Source organism: Numida meleagris, chromosome 5, assembly GCF_002078875.1.
Source record: "Numida meleagris isolate 19003 breed g44 Domestic line chromosome 5, NumMel1.0, whole genome shotgun sequence".
Lineage (NCBI taxonomy): Eukaryota > Metazoa > Chordata > Aves > Galliformes > Numididae > Numida > Numida meleagris.
Window position 1 is genome coordinate 33849563 of NC_034413.1, and position 21465 is coordinate 33871027.

At 39.1% G+C, this 21465-nt stretch overlaps 2 protein-coding genes across 11 annotated transcripts in view; both read left to right on the top strand.

Moving 5' to 3' along the window:
- Positions 1-21465, top strand: part of PCNT (pericentrin) — a 115345-nt gene that overhangs the window by 18558 nt on the left and 75322 nt on the right. For 7 of the 10 annotated variants that reach the window (XM_021398732.1, XM_021398734.1, XM_021398733.1 and 4 more), the window contains 13 exons: positions 2843-3007; positions 6144-6320; positions 7282-7537; positions 10455-10513; positions 10712-10886; positions 12406-12542; positions 13031-13142; positions 14892-14933; positions 15632-15896; positions 16178-16268; positions 17469-17685; positions 18420-18658; positions 20985-21460. In XM_021398732.1, coding sequence (XP_021254407.1) covers positions 2843-3007; positions 6144-6320; positions 7282-7537; positions 10455-10513; positions 10712-10886; positions 12406-12542; positions 13031-13142; positions 14892-14933; positions 15632-15896; positions 16178-16268; positions 17469-17685; positions 18420-18658; positions 20985-21460 — 2411 coding nt within the window. Of the gene's footprint in view, positions 1-2842; positions 3008-5187; positions 5743-5825; positions 5919-6143; positions 6321-7281; positions 7538-10454; positions 10514-10711; positions 10887-12405; positions 12543-13030; positions 13143-14891; positions 14934-15631; positions 15897-16177; positions 16269-17468; positions 17686-18419; positions 18659-20984; positions 21461-21465 lie in introns of those variants that run through there. The other 3 variants (XM_021398737.1, XM_021398739.1, XM_021398735.1) reach the window with 3 other exon arrangements.
- On the top strand, positions 4021-5096 carry LOC110399668 (nucleoporin GLE1-like). Its single transcript, XM_021398754.1, has one exon. It carries the CDS (start codon positions 4042-4044, stop codon positions 5071-5073), a length of 1032 nt encoding a protein of 343 aa, XP_021254429.1. The 5' UTR covers positions 4021-4041; the 3' UTR covers positions 5074-5096.

Below are 21465 nucleotides of genomic sequence, written 5' to 3' on the forward strand. Positions count from 1 at the left end.
GATGGAAAGCGGCTTGGCTATCTCTTCCGTCAGCTCCCTCAGTACTCTCGGGTGGATCTCATCCGGCCCCAAAGGGGCCACCTCAGGTGGCTTGTATCAGGAATGGTGTAGTGAGCAGGGCTAGGGAAGTAATCCTGCCCCTGTACTCGGCATTGGTGAGGCCCCACCTTGTGTACTGTGTTCAGTTTTGGGCGCCTCAGTACAGAAAGGACATTGAGGTGCTGGAGCAGGTCCAAAGAAGGGTAACAAGGCTTGTGAAGGGCTTGGAAAATATTCCCTACGAGGAGCGACGAAAGGAACTGGGGCTGTTTAGTCTGGGGAAGAGGAGGCTGAGGGGAGACCTTATTGCTTTCTTCAAATACGTGAAAGGTGATCGCAGTGAGAGTGGGGTTGGTCTCTTCTCACTGGTGACAGGTGACAGGACAAGGGGAAATGGCCTCAAGTTGCGCCAGGGGAGGCATAGGTTGGATATCAGGAAAAACTTCTTTACAGAAAGAGTTATTAAGCACTGGAACAGGCTCCCCAGGGAGGTGGTTGAGTCACCATCCCTGAATGTGTTTAAAAACCATTTGGATGTGGTGCTCAGCGACATGATTTAGTGGTGGGTTGTTAGAGTTAGGGCAGTATGGTTAGGTTGCCGTTGAGCTTGATGATCTTTAAGGTCTTTTCCAACCTGAGCAATTCTATGATTCTGAGAAACAGGCAAAGACGACATTAAACATTTCTGCTTTGTCTGTGTCCCTGTCACCCTGAGGTGACCATTCTCATCAAGTAACGACCAATGTTCTCTTTGGTCCTCCTCTTGTTAATGTATTTAGAAAAAACTTTTTTATTGTCCCCCCCAGTACTGGCCAGCTTCAACTTCTTCAACTCTAACTGAGCTTTGGCCGCACAAATTTTCTCCCTAGAGAGACAAACAACATTCCTGTAGTTTTCCCATGATGACTGACCTTGTTTCCAGTGATCATACACTTTCTTTATCTGCCTAAGCTCTAGAAGAAGATCACTGTCCAACCAAGCTGGCCTACTGCCCCACCTGCTTGTCTTTTGACATTTTGGAGTTGCCTGTTCCTGTGCTGTCAGGAGGTGGTACTTAGAAAATGACTAGCATGGATGGACGCCAATGCCTTCAAAAGCAGTTTACTAACTAGTTCCCTGAGTAGCCTGAAATCTACTCTCCTTATACCCGAGTTTGAGGTTTTAGTGGCAGTTTTCCTCCTGTCATCAAAGATTTTAAATTTGACCATTTAGTGGTTGCTATGGCCACCAATCACCACTTCACCCACAAGATCTTCTTGGTTCACAAGCAACAGATCAAGGAGGGCACCTTATCAGCTCCATGGAACCTGTACCATGAAGGTATTTTAGGAATTTCCTGGTCCTGTTTGTATCAGCTGTGTAGTGTTCGCAGTTAATGTCTAGGAAATTGAAGCCCCCCATAAGGATAAGGGCAGTTGATCTAGATGTCTCTCTTAGTTTCTTAAATAATAATTCACTGGTATTGTAATCCTGGCTGGATGGTCTATAGTAGACTCCCACAGTGACATCCCCTTTATTTGCTTGTCCCTTAATCCTTATCCAGAATTTCTCAACTGTTTAGTTGCCAGCTGACAGCTCCATACAGTCCTGCCCCTCTCCTCTCCTACCTTGCTGGTCTCTTCTGAAAAGCCTATAACTGTCATAGAACTTTTCCAGCCAGGTTTTCCGTACCAGTGATGACATAGCTTGGGGACTGAGCCAAAACTTCTAGCTTTTCTCACTTGTTTTTCATGCTGCATGCATTGGTGTAGAAGCATTTCAGATACGCTTCATCATACCGAGCACCTTGTGGAGTGGTCTTAAGGATCTCACTAGCACTCAGTCCCTCTGGTTGTGGTATGCCATCACATAGTTTATTGCCAGCAGGCCTGGTTTTATCCAAGAAACTTGGCACGAGCCTCAGAATCATGTATTGACTTCCTGAGTCTGCCTGTTCCTTTCAGTAATGATCCCTGCTACTGCAAGAAAAGAAGAAAAAACTACCTGTGCACCCCCAATTCTTTAACCAATCACCCCAGAGCCCTAAAGTCCCTTTTGATTGCCCTTGGAGTTCTCTTAGCTACTTCATTCCTGCCAAGTTTAAAAACCAACAACAGGTAATAATCAGAGGTCTGCACCAGCTGAATCACTTTTCTAGTGAAGTTTCTTACCTGGGCCTCAGGGAGACAGCAGACTTCCCTGTGGGTTGGGTCTGGGTATCGTATCAGGCCTTCTCTTCCCCTCAGAAGGGAGTCCCCTATGACAATAGCCCTTCTTTTCTTCTTGATGGAGGTGGTTGTGATATGGGGGATAGACTGACTTGCCCTAGGTGACCCAGCCGACCTGGAGGTGCAAGTTGCTTGTGGAAGCATATCAACTTCAGTAACAGGTGAAGGTACTAATACTGGCTTGAGTATATTGATATTTTCTTGAGTTCAGCAAAGTTTTTAGAAAAAAGCATTCCGTTTTACCATTTGGGTGAGTGGGGAGCAAAAAAGCATTTCGTATTGACTGTGAAATCCTTTGCAGAAAAGACTATGTTCATTGACTTTTTACCAAAATGTCCAGTCCACTGGAAGTCCTGTCTCATTTTGGGGGCTTTGTAGAAATGAATTAGTTAACATTATACTTTACAGTAAGTGGTCGTATTTCAAACATGTTATCTGTTGTGTGACTTTTTAGGACTTATCCACTGAGAATGGAGGATACATAGAATAAATCTGTATTCAATGAATACAATACATTTTATGCATACAATGGGATTGGTTTAGGAGTTATTCTGATATAAACTTTCTTCTGACTGCGTGTAAACTTATGTGTTCAGGTTAATGAGATGCTGAAGAGTAAAAACTCTGGGAAGAAAGAGGTATTAGAAGCCCAGCAGCAAATGTCCTTGTTTCAGAACAGTCTCCAGGAGCAAAATGCATGTTTGGAGATGCTGCATCAGAGAGCACATGACCTGGGGGTACAGCTTGAGTATTCTCAAAAGGTAAAATTGTTTGAAGTACCTTTACAGTTATGAGTTGTAGTTAGTCAGTTGGCTTGCAGTTTTGCAAGCCAGGATGGTTCTTTTTGGAGGAAGAGCCTGCACTGAACATATAATTTGTGCATAAGGCCAGTGTTACTCTCTGTACTTAAGGGGAAATGTTAATTGCGAAGAGACGTGAAAAACATGAGCCTTAAGGAACTTAAAGCATGTCATATTTCAGTGGCAAATTTCATATGTAATATTTTATTTTTAAGAATACCAAAGATAAGGAATATCTGCTTCCCCTAATGGAGGAGGGTATGAGAGATATAATACAACAGCTATATGAAAGCATAGGAGAAAAAGAAGAATGTATTAAAAGTCTTCGGGATCTACTGGCATCAGAAGGATTCAATTTGTCTATACTACAACATACTCTTTCTCTCCGGGACTCAGAAATAATGGAATTAAAAAATGAAATAAAGAAAATAAAGAACAGAAACATATTGAAGAACTGAAAGTGAATCATGAAAAGGTTATTTGCAGACAGAGCACTTGAAGGTTGAGCTGGAGAAATGTCACAGAAAAGAGATTGCAGAAACAAGCAAATATATGAAGATGAAATGATTTTAAAATATAAAAGTGAACTTGAACAGTTAAAAAAAGAGCTCTCTGCTCTGAATTCTGAAGAACACATTCAGAATTTAAATAAAATAATAATTGACTTAAATAATAGTCTTCATGAATCGGAAATTAGTAAAGAAAATTCGAGAAAGAAACTTGAAAACCAGCAGGAAAACTTCCAGAGAGAAAAGACTGAAGTTGAGATTCAATACAAAGTTTTAATTAATGATCTTAAGTCTTAGCTTTCAAAGGCAGAAGAGCAGATCAAGGAAGCCCAGCAATATGAACAGGAAAAGGAGCACTTGAATGAAGAGATTCAGAAACGGAATTATTTCATCCAGGAATTAAATAAAAAGCGACTTTTTGAGTTTGAAAAAAGTAAAAATGCAAAGCAAAAGCATGATGAAGAGACTGTCTCCAATAAAAACGTAATGACGCTCAGGGAAAAACAAACTTTACTAGATATACTGGAGGTGCTGACAGTGAAGCTTGGGGAGATGTTGAATAAACCATGCCGATTTAAAGAAGAAGAGCTAGATTCTGAAGAACTAGAGTTCCAGTGTCAACCGAGAATAGACTCGTCAAGGGATGAGTCAGAAGAAGTTGTGTGTTCAAAGATCAAAGAGCATAATGAAAGTAGTGGAGATCACTTGTCTGAAGAACCATTGTCAGAACTAGGATTTTTCACTACTGATGAAGAGATATTATCTAAATATCTAGTCTTCACAGAGATACCAGGGCAGTCATACATGTCAGGCTGTTCTGAAGGTTATACCGTTGAAGAAGATAAATGTAGTAGGTTTGGGTTAGGCAGTAGTGCGCTTTCAGAACCCAGCACAGATTTTAAACCTCCTCAATTAAACTTTGACCTTGATGAAAAAGCACGCCATAGCAGTTTGACTAAAGAGACATCTGAAGAGACCAAGGTGGAAGCAGAGGCCTTCATTTCATTTTTGTCGGATGGCTCCCCACTGAAAAACAAAATAAGTGACTATCATGATGTAAAGGATGATGAGAGAGCTTGTTTAGTAGAGAGATGTGTGAAGCTAACTGAGCAGCTCCACAAAAAAGAGTCAGCCTTGAAGACATCTCATCAGAAGACCCAAGAAGCTGTTGAAAAATGGAAAAAAATAACAGCTGAGCTCTCTGATATTAATGTGGAACTGAATAAAGAACGTGAAGAACGGCTATGTTGTGAAGAACAGCTTCTTCAGAAAACAGAGAAGGAGAAAGAACTTGAAAAGAAAATAAACCTCCTAGTAAAGCAACAGGATGAGGATGGAAGCCAATGTGACTGTGCTGTAGAACCTTTAGCAGAAGCATCTAAATCCTCTACCTGGCAACAAAAGGTAAAAGACCTCCAGGAGGAAAAAGAAATGTTGACGATGCAGCTGCGAACTCAGGAGCAGTTAGTGAAAGAAGTTCAAAAGCAGAAAACAGCTTCTGATTCTGTAACAAGTTAAGTACAGTCTCTTTTTGGACGCCAGCTGGCTGCTTTGCGAAGTCAAAGGGATTGATTACAGAATGAGCTTGATGCTCAGAAGGCTAAAAACCAGAGAATAACAGAGCTGCTTGGTCAGAAAACCGTATTGGAAGAGACAATGCTAAAAGAACAGGAATTGCTCAAAGCTGAAATCAATAACAAAGAACAAGACTTAGCACTCTTAGTGAAGGAGAAAACAGCATTAGGAGTGAGATTATCAGTCACGGAGGAGGATCTAGTAAAAGCAGAGAAAGCATTAAAAGCAAATGCTAGCATCATAGCAGATCTTGAGAAAAACGTATATGAAGTTAATACTGAAGTGCAAAATGTTAAAGAAGTACAGGAGTGTGAAAGACTGAGATATGAGGATAGGTTGAACTTCAACAATGTGGAAATTAATAAACTTCATGCTGAAATAAAGACAAGAAGTAGTGAATACAGTGAGAAAGAAAGCCAACTGATTGAAGAAATAGCTCATTTGAAGAAGGTTCATTTTGAGCTTGAAAATCACTTGCAGGAATCCTTTCAGTCTGCACAAGATGCAAAGAAGGCACAATCTGAGATGAAGTATTACAAGGAGGAAATTGTTAAAATGGAGACTCAACACCTCACAGAATTAACTAAACTGAATTTGACACACAAGAAGGAGGTAGGCAACACCAGTAATGGCAGGTTTTGGATTTTTGAATACTTAAAAGTAGTTATTGCAAATGTTTGTATCCCTGTCTTCAGATAGAAGAATTAAATGCTGAAATAAAAGATAAAGTTGAAAAGCAAAAGAAGTTGGAGGAAGAAAGAGTAGAACAGCTTGCTTTAGTAAAAAAGGTAAATAGTTCAATTAAGTATATTTCAGAAAAATAGACTCATCTTGCATTGTTTGTCACCTGAGCAATATAAATGTTTTGGAGATGGGAAAATCTATTAATTGTTTTTTCTATTTTGTCTTTGATTTGGGGACGGGGGAAAGGAGAATTTTCACTCAGTAACTTTATAGTGTGGGCTAACCAGCACTGTTATGAAGAAAGCTCTTTATCTGAGCATTCTGTGCAGGTACATGAACGAGAGCATGACCGTGAAATCTCTGAACTGATTACTAAACATAAAGAGGAGATGGAGAAGCTCCGTGTTGAACTTAATAAAGAGAAGCTACACCTGTTGCATGAACTTCAGCAGCAAATGGCAGCCACACACAAAGCAGAGATTGAACGTACCCAGCTCCAATCAAAGGTAAAATAAAGAAATACAGTAATTCCTGTACTTGTTGCAAAGAGAAGGCTCTGTGATTTTTGTCCCTACCGTGTATGCTATTTTATGTAATGCCGTAATTGAATTACACATATTTCCATGGCGGGTGGTAATAAGTTTTTCTGCAGGAGCTCTCCAGGGTCATCCTCTGTGGTTTTATTTTAATGTTAACTTGAAAGGAAACTGAATGCTTAATTTCTTGATAAGTTTAATAAATGTATACATTTTAAAAACCCAACATTTTAATTATCCCACTAGTTACATTTGTTGAATAATTGCTTTTGTACTAAATTGAAGTATGTGAACCTGACTTCCTTCTAACTATTTACTGTTTTTTTTAACGCTTCCACTAAATGCAAAGTGGAAAGACTATGTCTAGTTTTAGGTCTGAGTGTGAGATGCTTATGTACTTATGTGTATGTATATTGTACTTATGTACTTATGCTTATGTAGTTTATTTAGGAATTAAAAAGTTCAGTCAGTCTGTTTTAGCTGCCATTTTTAACTGATGGATATTCACTACTTTTGGTGCATTTAATTTCCACATTTCCAATACCACTTTAGAACCTTGTTTTGTACCATATTATAAACAGCAACAAGAGAAATTTTGTAATAGACAATGAAGGAATGGGATGTGCATGTGTTCTGTTACAAAGACACTGTGCAGACATGGACATATGGAAGGTGTTTTGTTAGATCTGCAGTTAAGAGGCAGATAAGGAAAAGTTACTTTGCACTGAAAATTATTGATAAATCTCACTGTACCAGAAGTCAGCTTATTTTCAGAGTTCTGTTTCTGCCATGGAGAAACACTCTTCAAGTAGAGAAAAGCAAAACTTAGGTGTTAACAGTTGAAAGCAATTCAAACTGAAACTGATAATGAAAAAAGTGAACACGTGTCATTGGAGGGGGGGGGTAAAACTTTTTTTCTTCTCCATTACAGACACTTCACAGCCTTGAATTGGAAGCATTACGCCTAAGCTTAAATAATTTGCACACCTCTCGGCTTGAGCTTACTCAGTCTAACTTGAGAAAAGAAAAGGAAACTGCACTTGTGGAGCTACGGGAGATGCTCAATGATAAGCGTGCTCAGGAGGTAGCAATTCTGCAAAGCCGTCATCAGCTAGAGTGCGAGAAAATTAAAGAACATTGTTTGAAGGAGAAAGAAGACCTAACATCAAAGTATCGGCAAGAATTAGGTACTAAATTTAGGAACAACAGATAAGAGATTGAAATTCAGTCAGTATTATTCTACTGTCAGAGGTTTCCTGAAATTCAGTCAGTATTATTCTACTGTCAGAGGTTTCCATCGTGATGTAAAGCTGGCCTTTTGATTGAAGGCTGACATTGCCTTGAATAGGTGTAGTGGATAGACTTGCATGTGCAGGATTAAACCTTACGTGCAAAAATGATGTTGTCCAGACCTAACCTTAACTCTTCTTCAACTATGTGCATGTTTTGCTGTTACCTCTGTAAAACAGCTGTATATTGAACTAGTTGCTTTCAGGAAGTGTTAAACAGAGATGTCCCAAATGATTTACTTGGTGCAAAGAGCAGAGCTCTTACTCATGTTTCTTAAGGGTTTTTATTGCCCTAAGTCAGCACTGACTAGTGTTGTGATTCTGACAAGATGCAAGAACACTTACTGCCTTGCCCACTTGTTGGTTTCAAAAGTAGGAGAAAGGAATTGAAAGAGTCAGTGAGAACTTGTAACCAGATGTTCTGTGTGAGAACCAGGAGGAAAGCTGCAGCTGTCAGTACTGAAGCCATGCTAATGGTGCTCTGTGCATTTTTGGGGTATTTACCCCTTTCCAGATCAGAGAACCATTTCTGAACTGTATGGCAGGGCTTTAGGAACTTCTGGAGAAAGGTGAGGCCTGCAGCAATGTCAACGGTTTATGGGCGTTTGGCCCGGTTCCGTGACGAATGGGATGGGGGACCCATGGGCCCACGCCCTGGGAAAGGGAGAAAGGGAAAAAAGGGTAGGGAGATGGGCCTGATAGCAGAGACAGTGGCAACAATCTGAGGAGAAACAAACTAATTTACTAAATAAGATATCGGAATGCAAAATAACACACTATAATACAATATAATTACAATTTAAGCTGATAAATCCAATACAGAGAGAGAGAATGTCCAGAAATCAAGATAGGTGTCACAATATTATATAAGGATCTGCGTCCGTGACAAGGGGGTCAGGCCCGGAAGGAAAAAAAAAAGAAGAGAAAAGAGGAAAGGGAAAAAAAATTGTTGGCGGGTAGGGGCCAGCCCTGGGCGGTCCGGCGGCTAAAGCAGCAGGGAAGCCGCAGACCCGCACCCTGGGGAAACAAAGGGAAGAGGGGAGAAGCAGGGGACTCGTAGGCGGATCTAACACAAAAACAGCGGCACCAATCTGAGGAGGAACAAGTAATTTTACTAAATATATCAAAAATGAGGCTAGTAGAATTGTAACAGAGTTTACAGGCTGAAAATCTTACACAGTAAACTGCAGGAGGACCACGTGCTTTCTCCGCCGGGCAGGAAGGAACAGACCCCGCGTCTCCCAGGAGGCTTCACCACCCCCTCCAATGCAAAGACCCCTGGGGCGTGTACCTCCTCCCCTCCCCCTCGGAGAGTCACTCACCAAAAAAGGCAGTTTGCAGTACCCAGGGAATGAACTCTTTAACTGCCCGTGCTTTACATGGTGTAATGATGTGGAATACCGACAACAAAAATCACAAAACCATAACAGTAGGCCTTACTCTAATACCGACAATAAGACAGCTGGGGAGCGAGATGCTGCCAGGACGAGAGACGGGCGGAAAAGAGAGCGAGGTCTCGTGATCTGCGAGTTTTTATCTTTCTCTCTGGCCGGAAAACTGTAACAGGGTCGCAAAGTCCCCTGGGGAATGTAGTAGTCCTTCTGTTCTGAGAACCAGGTACATACACTACATGATGTTATGATGTGGAATACCAATAACCAAAAATCATAAAACCATAATAAGCAATTTACTGAAAAACTTCCAGGAAATTTTTCTTTTGTCCTCCTTTCCTGAGAGGAGGAAATTCTTTTTGCGGCTTTTTGACCCAAGAATAGGAGAGCATAAGTAATATACAGAACTGCTGGGTTAGCAGGATTTTGGAGTAGGAGGTCATTTGAACACAGTGCTCTGGATCAGTGCTGTTTATGTACATTTTGGCACTGTAAATTGAATGTAACTACTTAGAAGTGCTTGAATGCAAGGGTCTGAGGAGGATCCAAAAATCAGATGGTGCGGGAGAAATGTGAGCGTTGTAGATGCTGGTATCTGGAAGGATAGCGGAAATTTTCAGGGAAGTGGTGATTGGACATGATCCCAACTCATGTGAGAACTCATACACTCTCATCTTGTAATGTACATGAAATGTCTTCCTCTATTTGACCACTAGCTGGGTAGCTGATACTACCTCAGTCTCTGGAATCTCATTTCCCACTGAGAAACTTAAAGTAATTTTTTAAGCTAAGGCAACAATACTTGGAAGCTAGAGAGAAAGAGACTTTTTTTAGGGTTCTTACGGACCTGCAGAGGTGCTGAGTCAGAGTTTATAAGGAAACAAGAAAGGAATTGGGAAGCTGATGATAGTATCTGTCTTCTCTTTGTTTCCCATGCATTTTTAGAAGACATTTGAAAAAAGTTTCGTACTTGCTGCTGTCTGCTACTCTTTTGCTGTGTCTCTGGAGGCAGAGATGGTTGTATCTCTTAGATGTTATGCAGTGAAAGGCTGGTGTCTAAAATGATGGGTATTTGAATTTACATGTTTAGGAAAAGGAGGGTAGTTCATATCCTGTTTTAAAGTGTCATACTGTCTCTGTAGGCTTAGTTAGACGTTGCTTTACTAATTAAGCTGGCCTTAGCCTCCAGGCTTGTCTTAGCAGTTACAGCTGCTAGATATTTATCATTTTCTAAAATGAAAGTGAATTACTGGGATATAACGAAACAATAGGTTTAGACAGAAGCTAGCACATTATGCTGCTGCATGCCTACCTATTCAAGCTCCAAGTTTGATGTTGAAAATATTCATTTTGTCTATATTTCTACTTGTCATTTAAGCATAATATTTTATATACATTTATTAATAAGTGTTTTTATTTCACAGTTGATCAAAGAAAGAAAACAGAATTGGAAATGGAAGAGAAACATATCCAGATGTTAGAGGTACAAATTCTGTTCTTCATAGAGGGAGGGAAAAAAACAACTTCCTTTAGTAAAATGGAGCTGGAAGAAGTCCCATGTCTACTACGTATTTATTATAGTGGACAAATAAATGGAATATAGAGGGGAAAAAAAATCCCCAAACACCTGATATTTACTAGATGTGTTTGCTTTAATAATGCACGTATCTTTTTGTCTTAGACTCTTAGAAGAGACTGGGAATTGGAGTCTGAGATGCATTTAAAATACACGTGTGAGGAGCTGTCTAAAAAGCATCAGGCTGAAATAGCAGAGCTGCAGAAAACTTTGGAAGTGGAATTAGAAAAAGTCAAAGCAGAGCTGGGACTTCTTTCTCTTGAGAAGGAACAATCTGAAAGTAGGTGCCATGGTCTGGAAAACAGGTTTCTTTATCGAACAATAGCAAAGCTATCCATATAAAAAAGCAAACACAAAATATATCCATGTACAAAAACTGGGTTGATGGCATGAGACTGTTGAAAACAGGAACTAAGTGAGAAATGTTGTTTAAAGCTCACCTAACTGCGTTGGATTTTGACTTGCAGTAGACAGACTGTTTTTCTTTGAAAGTATTAAAGATATTTTGCTCACAGATTAAAGCCAGTTTTAGGTTAATCAAGATTTCTATTCATATTAATGGAAACTTCTTCAAATTAAAACATGTACCTTCGGATTCTTAACAGTTAAAACTTGATGGAATGGCATCTTTTTTGAAATACTGTTCTGTAAGAGACACTTTTAAGACTAGTGCAATTGGAGTTTTTATTACCTTTAAAAGTGAATATAATGATGAGTACCTTAACCAGCTACATCCTTTGCTGACATGCAGACAGGAGATAGAACTGTGGAGAGCTTGAATAGGGCTTGAAAATTTGATGCATTTATCGAAATAGTGGTTTACTCACACTTGTTGTCAGTAACTGCATGAGAAGGAGCCACAAGATATGTATGCCATGAAGTGAAGAGAGATATCTCATCAGGTAGTTGAGCCTCCAAGGCTCTATGTCAGAGAGAGATGTGGGAAATATTTTCCTTGAATGGGAATACTGTGTTGCCACTGCTGGAATTCTGATGCCAGCTGACAAGCAGCAGGACCAGGTTTGAGATGTGAAAGGTGGTCTTTCCTGTGTGCCATGGGCCCGACGCTTTCACTGTGTTTGGATGGCCTTTGACTGCTGTGAGGACATATTTCTAGAAATGGCTTTTTCTCCCCAGGCTGCACTGACTTTACTAGGTTTCCGTGAACCCGCATCTGTAAAGTTTGTTCTGTGAGCATAACATGAATCTCTTGCAGAACACCATGGCTGAAATGCAGTCGGTTTGCTGCAGGTGTTTTCTGGCAGACCAAGATTTGTTGACTGAATGAAGTAATAGCAAGTTTGCAGGGTTCAGAGAGTGCTCAGCACAGAGGCATGGCACAAGCCTCCCCAGTCCTTCCTACTCATCTCTTCTACTTCTTGCTGCTGGGTGTAGTTGTAGGAGAAATTCTGTGTTTGTGGGCCATGAAGAAATGTTTAATTGCCTTTAAGTATACTTGCTTCTAGTTCAGAATGCTTCCTTGTATTTGCAGAGAGCAGGTGCTCATCTCTCGCGCTACTGTTTGGTTACCTCATAGCTAACAGTGTGATATATCAAGAACTAGGTAGCACTGCGTGGAAGCGTTAGACTTTGAAATCCTTTACTTTTCAAGGTTTTTGTAGTGATCTGAAAGTACTGACACCTTTACTGAGAAGGCTCTTACTGTTGTGTATCCTGCAGGAAATGTTGTAAGCCAGCATTCTGGTCTGGACACATGCTTTCCTGTTTTAGTCACACAGGTACGGGTTGTTACTTGACAGCCAGGATGATAGTGTAACAGAACTCATTTTTAATTTTAGTGAAATGTATAGATTTGGAGAAACAACACCAGTTAGCAATCACAACATTAACTAAACAACTGCAGTCTGATCATAACCAACTCCTAGAAGATATGAAGATAGAAAGCCAAGAAAAAGAACAGAATCTACAGAAGGAGGTAAAGAGGATTTCTTTGCATTGAATAATTGATTACTATGTGTATAAACTAGACCATATACTCATGTTATCATTTGGGTAACTGTGTTTAGGGGTTTTAATGAAAAACTAAAGCACATTCATAAAGTAGGTAGGTTCTCTGGGACTTTCTATAGTAATTAAAAATCTTTTGAATGCAAGTGCTGTTCTGCAGTTTGGTACCATTCCTTCCTCTGTATTAATATGCTTGATTTTTCTGATTTCTGTGATTCTTTTTTATCAAGCTAATACTCAATTCTTGCTAGCGGTGCTAAGTGTGGCATCAAGAGGGAGCAAATCCCTCTGTGTTTAATAGTTAACCAACTCAGGTAACCTGGGTCAAGATCTGAATGTTTTGGTGTCACTAATGTTCCTACCTTGTTCTCACATAACTGTCTGTGTTGCATGTAAGATAAGGAATTAGAAAAAATGTTTTTAATAAAATATTATTATTAAATTCATTTTCCATAGCTGGAAAAACTTCAGTTTATGCATGAAGAATTCAAGGCTCGATCTCAAGTAGAAGTCAAGTACCTTTGGTCTCAACTTGGCTGTACCCGAGCAAATCGGCAGGAGTTAAGTGGTATGCTCAAAATTTATGCATTTTACTTTGTTCCAACTTGGTCATATGGTTGTATATATTATTGGTGTGAAAGGATTTTAATTGTGTACCAGAAATGCACTGCTAGGTCACTGATATGTAGGCTGCATTACATCGTAGTGATTGGGTGTATGATGGGTTTATGAAGTGAAAGGTGAGTCAGTGTTGGATGTCTAGTTGTTTCTGCAATGTCAAAAAATGTGGTATGGCTCACTCTTGTTTTCCATTCCCTTCTCTGCTCCAATCTGCATACTGTAAACATCTTTAGTGAAAGCCAAACTTTTCCATTGCAACTTCAAATAAATGTCATGTAGTTAAAAATGGAGAAAATGCTGGTCAATGGACACACACTCCTATTTTTATTCAGTACAGGGTTATAAGTTCAACTGAGAAAACTGTTAATTTTTAAGATTACCATGCAGTTTATGACTTTGAGAGGTTTGTTGTAGCTGTGAGGATTTTTTCTTTTATTTGATGATAATTGATAGGCTACTTTATTTAAAAAAAAAGTCAGAAATATATCAAAACCATGTGATGATGTTAAATCTTGGGGTAAAAATTGCTTTTTTTCATTTTCTGTTTTGAAGTGAGTTAACTAAGGTGCTTTTCACTGTTACCCAAACTGGAGATGTGCCATCTTCTGAAACATTTTTAATTTTTAAATATAGAAAAACTCCAGGTTGAAGATATTTATATTTTAAAAATGAAGTAAAAATCTTCAGATGCTACTTGTGAAATCAGAGTGGATGATAATGTTGTTTTTCTATGAGGTTAAAAAATAACAAACCCCGTAAACCTGAAAGTAAAAGATAAAATGAAAACATGCACAGCAGTTAAACAGGAACAGTATTTTCCCTTCCCCTCCCCCTCCCCCTCTCCTCTTATATGTATCTGCATTAAACTTTTTTTCAAAGTTTTAAAACTTGAAAGAAAATTACTGGATGTTTGAAATGTGACATGGTGAGTTTTATATATCTTAGGGTTTCTGATGTAAATTATTAAACTTATATGCATTAGACAACTTTACAGTGCAGGAGTTGGAATTCACATTTTTTCTTTTAAATGAAGTAGAATATATGTCACTTGTACATGTACAGCAAATGTATAATAAATGAAAAAGTAAGTTTTTAAGAATTAAAAAAGTTAGGCAACATGATTTTAACCTTGACTCTGTATGACGCCTTTGTAGATTGTAACATTAGATGGCATTCTTTTCTTATACTGGGTTAGCCTAATGATATTACATTGCGTTTTGTTTTAACCATAATTTTCTGCCATTTGTTTTAAGCATAATTTTCTGGGCTAACTGGAGAAGTTGTGGATACCTCATCACTGGAGGTGTTCTAGACCAGATTGGCTGGGGCCCTGGGCAGCATGACCTGGTTCCTGCACTGGTGGTTGGCAACCCTGCCCATAGCAGGGGGTTGGAACTAGATGATCTTTGATATCCCTTCCAGTTAAGCTGTCCTGTGATTCTACAGTATGATTCTATGAAAATTTCAGAAATTTTAAACTATTGTAACTGTAAGCAGCTTTTGAAGTATAATTGAATTTTGTGAAGGTGGTTTTTTCGGTCATATGTTCATACCACTCCATATAATTTTCTTGAATTCTTATATCCCATCTCTGTAGTCCTAATCTTTATTAACTCTTCACATGACTTTCCATGTGACTAATCACTGACATCACTGTTGCTTGTACCCTTTCTGTTTCTCCTTCATGTTCCTCGAGATGGTGAGTCAATCTGGTTGAGGATGGAAGCTTATGTTCCAGGTGAGGATATCTCCTTGTATGAGGGGTTCATAGAGGTGTTTGGTTTTACACTGCTTTTCTCCACTGAAGTCATTATATGACAATGCATTTGAACTGGTTTGATGACTTAACTGTGGTGGATCCAAAGCATAGCAGCTGGACAATTGGATCACTGCTCAGATTTAAAAATGGCATTTCACTTCAGGGTTATCAAATGCTGTCCTGTGTTAATTACACACCAGTAGATGTTGCTGGTAAGGCAAAACCAACCTGTGCAAGATTGGATTTCCCTTGCCTATGCTGTTAGTGTTCTCACTAATCCTGGATTGTCACTTGATTCCTCTGATCCCTCTACATGACAACTGCTGCCTTAAGCAGATGTAAGCACTATACTTAATGCTATTACTCTTTCTTTGTGTGTTCACTGTGAGAAATTTCACTCCAAGTATGCGTTGCATTTTTTCCTTTTTTTCCTTCATGAAATGCAGTTCTATCTTCAGTTGATCCTGTGTAGATTCATGAAACCTTAAGTCACCTAGGAAGTTAAGCCATCTGGAGAACTGTTTTTATTCTTTCTTATGCTTTTTGTCCTTTTTCTACCTTAGCTTCTACATGTAGCTTGTGGAATAGCATTTAACAGCTATCTCAACAACTATGGCTGATTTTCATCTGTAGTTGTATTCTCTTGAGTACTTACATTGTTTTTGTCTCCATTCCAGAGCTAAAAGAGCATCTCATGGCTCGTGCATCACAGGTGGAAGAAATAGAGCATTTAAAGCAAAAATTTGAAGAGCAGCATCAGCAAACAAAAAGTGAGCATGAGACTGAATTAGAACAACTGAGAATCTACTTTGAAAGAAAGTTAAGAGTCACTGAGGAAAACTACAGAGAAGAATTGACTTTGCTGCATCAGAGACTGCAAGAACTGAAAGAATATTCAGTTTCTGAGGTGGATGTGAGCCATGATCAAGCAGGGAATATCAGGTATCTGTTCTTTTCATCTTGTATTGTAATGGAGTGTTTCCATTTGTTTCTCTAAAATGTGATGTTAGCCTGTAAATATGTTGGGATGGGGCACTGGGGGATTTAGATTAGTCAGAAACCTAGCAATGGAAGTCATGAATGTGGAGGATACTTTCCCATGTAGCTATTACAGTTGCTCTGTGACTACTTTTCATACCATATTGTAAGCCAGCAGTTCATTTAACCTATTCTGTGATGCATGATACAATCTTGAACTTTAAAACCCTTTTTCTCTTCCTCAGTTCTTCTGCCACAGTTTTTGGAGAGACTGTTGAGAAAGAGAGAAAAGACTTTTTCCTTGATCAACTGAATCAGCAGCTGGAGCAACATAAGGTAGGATTTTTGAGATACTGAAGTACACACAACTTACATGAAAATTGATGTGTGATTCCCAGCTCTTAGCAGAGGGTTAGTTATATTTGTGACATTTATTAAGGCCTGATTATTTTTGTCAAGTATTTGTAGATTATTGCTTTCAAATAATTCCTAGAATATTTTGTCCCATGTCTAATAAAGAGCGAGCTCTTAGAAATTTCTTCCACGCAAGCGGAGATTCCACATTAATCTTCTCTAGATATACTGCAATAATTGTACCTCTTCTTGCTGTCTATTCTCTTTTAAGTGGTGACACTGAGCTGGTCTCTCCTCTTTGCACCTATTTTTATATACCTTTTTGTGATTTTAAGATACTGACTTCTTTGATCAATTTATTTGAAGTTGACTCATAGTCAAGATGAATTTTCCTATTTTGGTTTTAGGTTTTTATTTTTTAAAAATTAGCTATAAAAATAATAATTTTTCTTTAGTGACAGAATGACAAGTAGACAAGGGATACACAAGACAGCATGAACTCAATTTCATTAGTAAATGACACCTAAAAAAGACAATTATAAAATAAATGAGAAAAGTATGTATTGTGCCTTTTTCTATTGCTGCGAATTGTTTCTTACTGAGTATGAAACTGCATTCATAGATCATGATCTCTAATTTCTCTGTAACTGGGGAGACCTCTCTGTGGCTTTCCAGTACTTAAAAAGGGAGCTTATGTGAATGGGAAGCAGACTGACTTTTTACAGAGTCTGACAGTGATAGGACAAGGAGAACAGTTTTAAATGCCAAGGGGAAATTTAGATTAGGTGTTAGGGGGAAATTTTTTACTCAGAGAGTGGTGAGGCTACCCAGAGAAGCTGTGGATGTTCATCCCTTGAGGTGTTCAAGGCCAGGCTGGATAGGGTCCTGGGCAACCTGATCTGGTGGGTGGAAACCCTGCCCATAGCAGGGGGATTGAATCTAGATGATCTGTAAAGCCCACTCCATCCCATTCCATCCCATTTCATGTAGAGGAGTCTCTGTAGTGTTGAGGGTTGATGGTTTCTCCACCTAGATGCTTGTGGGACTTTCCTCTCTATTATAGTTTCAAGCAGCTCCTGAAATTCTGCTGTCTCGTGGCATGATTCCAGAGTTCTCCTTGGAAGAATCTCATCATGATTTCCTCAAAGGTGATGATGTCCTTCTAATTCATTTCTTACGCAGGAAGAAATTGCCTGTTTGCAAGTACAACTTAAAGAAGATCACAGACATGAACTAGATTCCTTAAAGTCTTCCCTTGCACTTCAGTATAAAGGAGACCTACTGAAAATGAAGATGGACCTCTCAGACAAGTATGTAGCAGAATTAGAGGAAATGAAAAGAAAGCATTGTTTAGAACTTGAGCAGCTCCGTGCTAGACTTTCAGAAGAACATATCAAAGGTAAGATAAACTGACAGATTGGGAAGTAAAATGGCAAGCTTGTGTGGATTACACCTTTTCTTAAAATATTTAAAGGTTTTCTGATGAAACTGTTAATTTTTTTATTGCTTTACTTTACAGAAAACACTTAAAACATGTTAATTGCCAGTATTGAGCACTTTGCTTTTTTACGTTTATGGGCATATTGAGTTGCTCTTCTAAAGATTTGGTGACCTGATGGTGGTTATTCTGTAATAAAACCTACTGCAACCGAGGAACAGTTGCTGAAAGAGGTTAATCAGGTTTCTATTCTTGATGCCTAGAATGACAGTGTCAATTCCTGAATTAACACTAAAACTTTCTTTGAAAGATTTTATCAGGCGTGTTTAATGACTGTCATATTTGGATAAAGTAGGCCATTTCTCTTATATAAATACTCTTTTCCACAGAGTATAAAAGTTCGTTTTGTGGACTTGATAGTATACTCTGTTCATTTGACTTCAACATTTTTTTTCCTCCTGTGTTTTCCACTAGTTTTTGTGTATATATTGGTATGAATTTTTTGAACAAAGAGGAAAGTATTTATGGGGATAAATACTTGTTGGGCTGTTGTTATTAGGATTACTGATAAACTGCATAGCTGACAACATTCAGCTTTATTGCTGTACATTAATAAGACCTGCTAAAAGAAATTAAATTCTGGCAAGTAATTTCACTATTCTTTTGTTTGATTTTGTGTTTTTTTTTCCCCGCAGAAATCACTAAATTGCGCCTGCAGTGTGCTCAAGATGCAGCACGTCAAGTTGAAATGGAGGTGGCCATGCGAGTATCTGTGCTAGAGGAAGAACACAAAGTTAAGCTCTCTCTCCTCCATTCTGAGGAACAGCATATTGCAGAGCTTTCAGAGGAAATAAAGTGTTTAAAGGAAGAGATAAGTAAACAAAAAGACTTTTTTGTGCAGAATGAAAAGCATCTGAAAGAGCAAATGGAACAGGTAATCCATGTTACTGTGCTGTTTGTATAGAGCTGAGCAAGCACAGATCTGCTGGGAAGGCCAGGGGAAATACACATGGCACTTATTTTTACACATACCTAGTTAGCGGCATTAGCTTCAAGTTTAAATGGAATTGCATGGATACGCTTAAATATTGGAATGCAAGTCTGTAGTTCAGAGCATGTTAGTGTTAAACACTTGAAAGTTCGGGTAGTGTGGAAGGGGGGGAGTGCTTCAAGGGTTGATCTCCTCCACCTTTTCCTTAAAGTGAGTCAAACATACGTGCACCATTTCCAATACAGGCATGTACAAAAGCTCAGCATCCCTGCTACAATCTGTGGAGCGGCACCTCATATCTGTAAGTAAAGTGGTGCAGCTGTGTACTGTGATGTGTCATGCAGTAATGGAGACTTGAACAGAAAGTGATGCAGCAGATGGAAAAAACCTTTCTTCTTACAGGGTCCCCTCGAAGCAGTTTCTGGTTTTGATAGGACTGCTTTCTGAAACAAACAGCCACAAATAATTTTTCAGACCAGATTTTTGAGGAAGAAACAAGAATAGGACAACAGATTTCTGTTTTCATTTTTCTCTGGCTCTTTGACTGTTAAAGCTTAAGAGATTGAGAATCATAAAATCACTTATGTTGCAAAGGACCTTCAAGTTCAATCATGTCCTGACCTACTGTGTCCTGTCACTAAACCACGTCCCTCAGTGCCACTTCCACAAAACTCATAACCCCCTCCAGGGAGGGGGACTCCACCATTTCCTTGAGCAGCCCATCCAATGCTTAACCACTGTCTCTGTGAAGAATCTCTTCCTGATTTCCAATCCAAAACACCCCTGGCATAATTTGAGACTATTTCCTCATGTCCTATCACTTTTCACCTGCGAAAAGAGACTGACACATTTCTTGCTGCAGCCTCCTTTCAGGAGAGTGTAGAGAGTGATGAGGTCTCCCCTCAGCCCCCTCTTCTCCAGACTAAGCAACCCTAGTTGCTGCTTCTCATAAGTCTTGGTTTATACTTCCCTCAGCAACTTGGTTGCTCTTCTCCATACATGCTTGATCAACTCGATATCCTTCTTGTAGAGAGGGACCCAAAACTGAATGCAACATTTGAGGTGTGTTCTCACCAGTGCTGCGTGCAAGGAGACAATCACCTTCCTGATCCAGCTGGCCGCAGTATTCCTTACACAAGCCTTGGGCCTTCTTTGCCGCACGGTTGCTGTTATGGCTCATGTTCAGATAGCTGCTGACCAGTACCTACAGGTCCTTGTCTACTGGGCAACTTTCCAGCCACTTGTCTCCAAGACTATACTGCTGCATGGGGTTGTTGTGACTCAAGTGGTACCCAGTGCTTACCTTGGTTGAATGTCTTGCAGTTGAGCTCAGCCTGTTGATTTAGCCTAGCCCGATCCCTCTGCAAAGCCTTCCTACTCTTGAGCAGGTCAATTGTCTTGATATCATCTGCAAACTTCCTGAGGGTGGATTTGATCCCCTCATCGAGATAATTGATGCACATTTCATTTGGTTTCTGGTCTTTGCCTCCCAGAAGCAGAGTGAATTATTGCCTTTCAATTTCTATTGCTTCAAAAAATAGTTTTCATGGAGTGTGTGTTAATCTGCTTGTTTGTTTTTTGCTTTTCTTTTCTGCCTCTTCAGCATAAAGAAATGCTTAAATACTTTTTCAAAATAAATCTTCCAAATAAACGCTGAAGAAAAAATATTTCTTGTTATGTCACTTTTATTTGATCTTTTATTAGCTTTGTATTTCCTCTTAAGGAATAAGTGTGTTGTTGCCTTAGTTTTTACTGTTTACATGCTTACCCTTGTGTTTTTTAGAGTCTTTATTACCTTTTTCCATGTAGCAGTCATCTGGTCCTTTGGCTTCTGTTTTTATGCTATATGCTTTTTATGTTGCTTTTTGCTACATACAAGAACTATCCTTGTAATGAACTTCGGTGGTGTGTATAAAACATCTCTAGAATGTAAAAGGAGAGGAGAGGTTTAAAAGAAATTTTTAATGATGCTCAATATCAATACCTTTTTAAGTTGAACTCCTGAAATGAAGAAAAGTGACTGCAATAGAGTACTAATTAATTTTGGTTTAATTCTTTTTTTTCTCTTCTTTTTCCTACTCCAATTAATTCTTAAAAGTGAGCTGAATTCAAGTTATATAAATTTATACTTCAACCTTACTTTTATTCAGAAGGATGATTCGGATGCAAGAATTGAATCTCTCTAAGACCTTAAATGCTTGAGAAGGTTCACTTCAGATGCTTCAATTTATTTCTGTTATTTTATGCATTTTAATAATTGTGTTCACAGGTAAAATTTAAAATTGCTGAGGATCACAAGAATGAATTAAAGGAAGCTAGGGAAGAAGTCCAGAAAATAGAGACTATGTACAAAGAAAAAGAGAAGAAATGGAAATGTGAAAGTGAGGACCAGAGAATCCAAGCAGAAGAGAAATTATCGTTGTTGCACTCAGAATTGCAAAGTAGGTTGGAACATGAGAAGCGGAATTTACAAAAGGAGTTTGAACTTCGTGAAACTCAAATGAATCAGCTCCAAGACCACCAGGCTGCCAAAATTGTAGAATTAGAGAAGTTGGTAAAAGAGCAGCAAAACAACTTGCAACAACTAGAGGACAGCCTTGCAGTTGCACAGGCTACACAGAAGTCTCAAGAACAATATGACAGTGACCTGCAGGCAGCCAAAGTGCTTATGGCAAAAGAAATGGAAAAGGCCAAGCTTTGCCTGCAGGAAGAGTGTGCACTGAAACTTATGGAAGCACAAAACAAGTAAG